Source organism: Gymnoscopelus microlampas (assembly GCF_963454915.1).
Source record: "Gymnoscopelus microlampas genome assembly, chromosome: 16".
NCBI classification, from domain to species: domain Eukaryota; kingdom Metazoa; phylum Chordata; class Actinopteri; order Myctophiformes; family Myctophidae; genus Gymnoscopelus; species Gymnoscopelus microlampas.
This window is the reverse complement of record NC_139953.1, coordinates 8247735-8254724: the sequence shown is the minus strand read 5'-3', so window position 1 is coordinate 8254724 and position 6990 is coordinate 8247735. Positions and strand designations below refer to the sequence as shown.

The 6990-nt window shown below is 46.6% G+C and overlaps 2 protein-coding genes across 2 annotated transcripts; both read right to left on the bottom strand.

Moving 5' to 3' along the window:
• Positions 1-690: 690 nt before the first annotated feature.
• Positions 691-2934, bottom strand: LOC311062816 (trichoplein keratin filament-binding protein-like; the record flags this gene model as incomplete). Its single annotated transcript, XM_084082035.1, has 2 exons — positions 691-759; positions 1801-2934. The coding sequence occupies 2 exons, from the start codon at positions 2932-2934 to the stop codon at positions 691-693; spliced, it is 1203 nt and encodes a 400-aa protein (XP_083938161.1).
• Positions 2935-2979: 45 nt separating this feature from the next.
• On the bottom strand, positions 2980-6673 carry LOC311062815 (serine/threonine-protein kinase OSR1-like; the record flags this gene model as incomplete). Its single annotated transcript, XM_084082034.1, has 2 exons — positions 2980-3061; positions 5376-6673. The coding sequence occupies 2 exons, from the start codon at positions 6671-6673 to the stop codon at positions 2980-2982; spliced, it is 1380 nt and encodes a 459-aa protein (XP_083938160.1).
• Between the last annotated feature and the right edge of the window lie 317 nt (positions 6674-6990).

Below are 6990 nucleotides of genomic sequence, written 5' to 3'. Positions count from 1 at the left end.
GTGTCCCAGCTGAAAAGGGCTTACGTGGTTAAATATTTAATCACAAAATGTAAAACATGAAAGAAAAAAATTAGTGGTGAGTTACTTCCTTAGCCTACTGGCAGAGTGTACAAGAAAGCTGGGGCTGATAGGCTGATAGATTTGGTGTTCTGCCTCGAGAATAGTAACCCCGGACAGAAGACAAACAGACACAGGGGTCAAAACATAATCTCCCCCACTTGCCTTCTGGCTGGCAGAGACAACACAGACATTGCTCTTTAATCTTGAATTTGGAAACAAACAAAAAAGAAAAACACATTTTATCGGTAATTCGTTTTCAGGGGAGCCTAGGGCAGTGATTCTCAACGTCAAGTTCGGTGACCACCAGGGGTCCAAAGGGACCCTTACGGGTCTGTAATAGAGTGTACACAGAAACTAAATGGACCCATTCCATTTGTACATTCTCAGAATTAAATTCACACTGAATATTTGTAGTGTAGATTGCGGTCTGAGAGATTTAAAGAATTGCATCAAATGGGGGTCCATTATCTAAAGCACACATGGCGAACATACGGGCTGAGGGCCGGATCCGGCCCCTTGACCATCTCTATCTGGCTCACGAACAAAAAAAAACTAACAAAAAATCTAAATTCTAAAAGGCAGTATTACGTTAATGGTTTTGAGGGAAATATCTTTAAAGGGATAGTTCACCTAGTTCATAGTTTCTAGGCGGCAGGATTCATTCTCGGTGATGCCGCTGGAGCACTCGTCAGGGACGACCTACAGTATAGAGCACAGCACAAATCAGTATGATTTAGAGTTGAAGACATTTAGTCAGAGGTAATTATGACATGTTCCAAAAAACAAAAACAAAAAAAACAAGGATCAATCCAGTAGTGGATTTCCTCAAGCAAGAAGTCCAAAATAACACGTATTAATACTAGAGCGAGTTCAACACTGAAGTGAACTTTGTTTGACAAACCGAACTGCCAAAACACAAATATTTTATCTGGCCAATGAAATAACAATGAAAGAACACATATTGCACATTCTGCATTTATGTTTGTCTTGTATGTCTATTTTAATTTATATATTTACTCTAATTTATTTTCATTAAACATACATATTTATAGTATTTCATGAATATGTTTAACTTTAAAGTGCAGCTTTGGGATATTAAAGCTATATTTCGGCTTCAAACAGAATGAATAAAGTCTTGTTTGTGGAGCAGTTGGTGTCCCATTTCGACCCCTAATCTTTGTAGCTTTGTTCTGAAGTGCTACTAGGGCACCAGAGGTAGTGCTGGGGGGGATAAGTCAGACCAATGGTGGCCTGGCCCCTGGCCCCTAGTCTTACAGCCTGTACGCACTGGTTGGCCCCTTTGTCGCCGAATCCAGTGATGAAATCGAGGCCATAGATGTTCCATCTCCAATCGACAGCCTCAGTACCAGGCTCGCCCAGTTCATTTCATACAGGATCCCTCAACCATAATGTCGAAATATCCTCTCGATCCAGTGTACTTCTGGTCATGTTGATAATGCCTCTTGTAGGTCTGGCCACTGCTCCCACACTACGGCATTAAATACCAAAGAACCAGACTGGCCTCTCCAAAGCGGACTTCTTAGGCTTCTGGGTTACGTGTGCATGATCAGCGCACGTCACACACTTTTCTACTGGTACTGGTACATGTACATTTGGTGTCTTTCTGTCTCTCTCCAACGCCTCTCTGTTCTTCTTTTCTGCCTCTCTCTGTCTCTGTTCTCTCAGTTCTCTTTGTCCCTCTGCCTGTTTTCTCTCTGCCTCTATCGTAGTCTGACTTGCCACTTGGAAGTTACTGTAGTCTGTCTGATTGTCCCTCTCCAGCTGCCAGTTCAGTTCCTCTTGCCTCCTCAGCGCCTCCTCTTTCGCCTTGTGGTTGTGCTCCAACTTCACCTTTAACCACTGCTTTCTCCCCGTGAAAAGCTCGCGCATGAGTCGATCCCTGGTTTGCCTGTCCTTCTCGTACTTGTCCTCCTGTTTCTCCCACACGTGTTGCGCTTGCTCCCGGTACTGAATAGCCGGCTGCGCCTTTCTCGCGCTCTCTAGCTGGTCCCCGATCATGCGTTGCATCCAGGTGGCGTCGGCCATGGCCTTCTCCCTTTGCGCGCTGTCGACCCGGCTGTCCTCTCGCTCCCATTCCAGCAGAGTGGCCACGATCTCGCGGTCGACCTCGAGCTCCTCCTGCACCTGCTGCGTTCTGCTCTTCTGCTGAGCGTGGTACTGGCCTCCCAAGAAGTGCCCCATCTCTGACTTCTTCCTTCTCTCCTCCACCTTTCGCCTCTCCTCCTCCATGTCCTCCATCCGCCACTGCTGGGCCAGCAGGGCTTCTTGTCCTTTCTTCAGACGGTCGGCCTCCTGCTTCAGTTCTTCCATCTGCTTCCGGACCTTCTCCGTTTTCATCCATTCCTGTGTTTTCATTCTCTCCTCCTCCTCCTTCATTCGTTCCACGCACTCTTTCTGCTTTCTCTCGTCCTCCATTTCTTTGCGTTTCCTCTCCTCGTAGGCTATTGCTTCAAGCATCTGCTCTTGCCATTGGCAACCGTCGTCGACCTTTTGCAACTCCGGGTACTTTTTCTTCCAGTGCTCGTGCAGCCGCTGTCGCTCCAGCCGTTTGAATATGTTCCGCCGAGCCGAGAGCTCCGAGTCTAGCTGGTCCTGTGTCTCCTGGAGTACGGCCCTGAGGCGAGCCCTGCGCTTCTCCAGATTCTTCCTCTTCTCCTCCGTCAGCTTCTCGTGATTGTACGACGACATGCTCCGGTTAAAGCACTTAGCGGAGGTCCACTCCGCTTGTTTACAGTTGAATAAATCATGTTTTCGTAGTTCGTAAACGTGCTCGTCTGCCTCCTGCTGGTCACGGGCCTGCTGTTCCCGCCGCCGTGTTTTGTGTTCGATTAGGACATGGCTCGGGAGAGCCATCGATCCGTCTCGCGTCACTCTGTGTTCCCCGTCACTCTCTCTGTGTCACTCTCCGTGCCACTCCCCCGTGTCTTTCTGTATGCGAATGGCCGGCCTACTCTCGCTTTCCAGCCGGTCCCGATACTGTCTAACGTATCTGTGTGCCTCTCTCACGTTATCACTACACCTACGGCTCAATCTCTTTCTCTAACTCACTCCCCGTTGATGAGGCACCGGTTATATAGGGTATGGTGTTGAATGGTTACGTCACTCAGTTTTGGCGTAGCACGTAGCAACATGTTGTCTCTGCCTCCGCCGGACTCAGTGGCCTCGTGGTTAGAGTGTCCCATGGTAGTACCTGTGAAGGAAGTACATAAGGAAGGGGCCCAATTCATTCCCAATATGGCTGCTGTGCATAGAGCCTATTCCCTGCAACATACTATAGCTTCATGCCCAGCTTGTACATCAAGCTGCCTCACGCTACAGAAACAGGATATAGGCTTCCTGCCGATACACCGAACCACCCATCAGTGTATTCCACCGGTTCTCAATGTGGGGTCCCGGGACCCCCAGGGGCTGGTGTCCCAGATGAATGACTGATAGTTAGGAACCATAATGGACCCTTACATGTCTGTAACTCTGAGAGCATATACACATGAAACATGAAACATTAAATTACTATCTGACATCATCACTATGACATCTGAGATTGTCTGGCACAGGGCCAGCGATTCCTAAGCAGTGGGCTGGGGCCCACGGGTGGGTTTTGTTTTATTATTACAACCTTTTATTCATTTAATTTTTTTTTTACAATAAAAAAATTAATTAAAAAAGTAATTGGAAAAACACGCCCCCTCACGCATTAGAAGGCCAATATCAGTCACCAGAACCAAGGACGGGTGTTTTCAATTAATCATCAAGCAACTTAAAAACTGTCAGATGTTGAAAGCCTGAGTAGATGTTAAAATGACCCCAAACAAGTATTCATAAAAGTACAAATACCAAAGTAAAGTTCCTCTTCAATGCATTATACACATACATTTTCAAAAAGAAATTCAAAGATTTTCCAGAAAGAAAAAAAAAGTATCAATAATAGTGAAAATAATATGTAACCGTGGTCATAATGGAGACATAATGTTGGGCTTCTTGTCTGTTTTGAATCTCATTCAAGATGACGTCTGTATGGTACAATTTTTTTCCCCCCATTTTAAACTTAAACTTAAAAATGTGTAACAGGGAAACCTGTCCCCATTCAGTCCAGATTTGGACAATCTGAGCCCCCAGTTCATAATAACTTCTAGTTTAAATAATTAAACAAAAAAAAAGTATAGAATGCATTTGAAAACAAATGAGTGGGTTAATCTATTGACAAGAAATGTGGTGTTTATCGGTCCGGCGGTTTGGGAGATTAGCTCCGTACAGACAGACCGATGGACAGACAAACGACTAGCCTCTTTCAGATCCATGACGTTAAAAGGTAAGACGATAACAGTAAAACTATTAGTGCTTTACAGAGCGGGATAAAATGGAGAAACTACAGACGATCAGACAATAAAACAAGTGGCACAAAAATGTACATTAAACCCATACAGATATACTCAAATAAAACAAAAGTGGCAGGTACATTTTAGAAAAGGCCTTAGCATAGAGATGGGTTTTCAGTTTTAAAAGATGACACTGATTTTGCACGTCTTAGGTCAACAGATAGGGCGTTGCAGAGCTTAGGGGCCCTGACTGCAAAAGCCCTGCCACCCTTTTTTGATGAGCTGGGGTGTGGGGGTCCCCAGGAGGCCCTTATCTGCGGATCTGAGGCTGCGTACAGGCTTGTAGGGTTCCAGCATGTCAGAAATATAACGTCCATTCACAGCTTTGAAGGTCATAAGTAAAATCTTAAAATCAATTCTAAAATTAACGGGCAACCAGTGAAGAGCAGTTAAAATGGGGGTGATATGGTCACGTTTTTTGGAGTTGGTTAAAAGTCTACATATCAAACGGTGTCCTTGAAAGTAGAAAGGATGAGAATCACTCAACTAAACTAACCCCAATCTACAGAGTAAAATCCTCAGTGTTCATTTACCTCTGAGTGTACAAATGGATCTACAAATAAACGTTCCATTTGTAAAGTCTCAGGATTACGGACCAGCAAGGGTCCATTTGGACCCCTGTTGGTCTCCTGGACCAGACGTCAAGCACCTAGTGTGTTAACCAATGCATAGTCTCGCGGGCCAGACTGTTGCCTCCCACATTTTGCAAATTCTCCTGTCATACAGTCTGGAGCAACAGAAGTTCTGAAAGCGATCAGAGGATAAAGTGGATGTGAACCCTCCTTCCCGGTTCCGTTTAGTCTTTACAGTCGTGCAAATGTGTCCTAATATCAATCAGAATAATTAAAGCATATATGTCTCGCTGCTTATCAGAAAAGGACATTCTAAATTAAAATGGAAAGATATTTTAAAATATACTTGATCGTGTGATTCCCCAGCGTCAGCACCAGGCTAATGGGGACACTGGTGCTTGATCGTGCAGCCGGTCCGCGTGAGGGACTCCCGGGCTGAGCAGAGGCAGGGGCCTGTGGTGTAGCCTCTCCACCCGTCTGGCCAGCAGACACCGGGCTCTCTTGGGCTGGAGCAGATGGCTGAACAACTACGGGCTGGAAATTCTCCAAGTTCTGTGGTCCGTACTTCACCACACTGGGTGACCGCGGAGCTGACACCGTGGCCTTTCCCCCCTCACTCTCCTTGTCTGTGGCCTTTCCACCCTCACTCTCCTTGTCACTCCACTCCCATTCTCTGTCCCCCGTCTTGCTGGACCCAGACACACAACCCGACATTGTCGGTCGCTTCTTAAGAAGCTTCTCGAAGTTCTCGTTGTTCTTGGCTTTTGCGAAGAATTCGTGCTTCATCAATTCAGCAGCAGTAGGCCTTTTGTCTGGGTCTTTCTGTAAACACTGCGAGATCATCTCCCTGAAGAACTTGCTGTATTTCGTCACCATCTCTTTGTCTGTGATGCCGGTCTCCAGGCAAGGAGGGTCGTTCTGCAGGGTCAGCATCAGCACCTTCATGGGTGGGTATTGGTGATACGGTGCGGCTCCAGTGGCGAGTTCAATGGCTGTTATACCGAAACTCCAGATGTCGGCTTTGAAGTCGTAGCCCCGTATCTGCTCCATGACCTCTGGGGCCATCCAGAACGGGCTACCGACAAACATCTTCCGCACTTTGTTCCCGGTAATGTCGCCTTCAGCTGCTAAGGAGGCACTCACACCAAAGTCTGCAATTCGCACCGAGCCATCGCCACCAAGAAGAATATTTTCGGCCTTCAGATCCCTGTGAATCTGCCCGTTTTTATGCAGGTATTCCAGTCCCTCCAACACTTTTCCGAGGATGGTGGCAATGCAGGTCTCGTCCAAGACGCCTTTCTTGTGTTCACCGTGCGAGATGGTGTGCCTGATGAGGTCCAGGACAGAGCCACGGCCGAGTAGCTTCATCTTCATCACTAACCAGGATTCATCCTTCACCACAAAGGAGGTATCGTAAGGGACAGAGTTTCGATGGTGACACTGCCTTGTCGCTTGGCTCTCTTTCGAAAGCTCATCAATGCTGGTCTGACACGTTTCCAGGTTGATACGCTTGGTGGCCACCTTCTCCTTTCTGGGCTCACAGTATGCTGCCTGGACCATGGCTGTGGCACCGCTACCTATCACCTCATTGAGAACATGATAATCCTTGTTGATTGACCAGGGTTGAGAGCTCTGGTCCTCCATCCTTTTACTGATTGTACACTGTAAACGGTGTGTTAAACTCAGATAAGTTGTCTTGTTCACTCGATTGAGCGGCAAGGACACCTGCTGGTGCTCACTACTCTATCAATCTTTATATAAATCTCAGACATTATATAAATTGACCAGAAACTCTATGGTCTGATGATACACACAACTCAAACCATAAACATGCATGGTTAACAACACTAATTTATGCCGGCGACCTTGCATTCCATCCATGAGTGCCCTGAATTTGGCATTATCTGGGCCAGCTGACCCAAGTAATGGCAGTAAACGGTGAAGTCATAAACTATATTGCC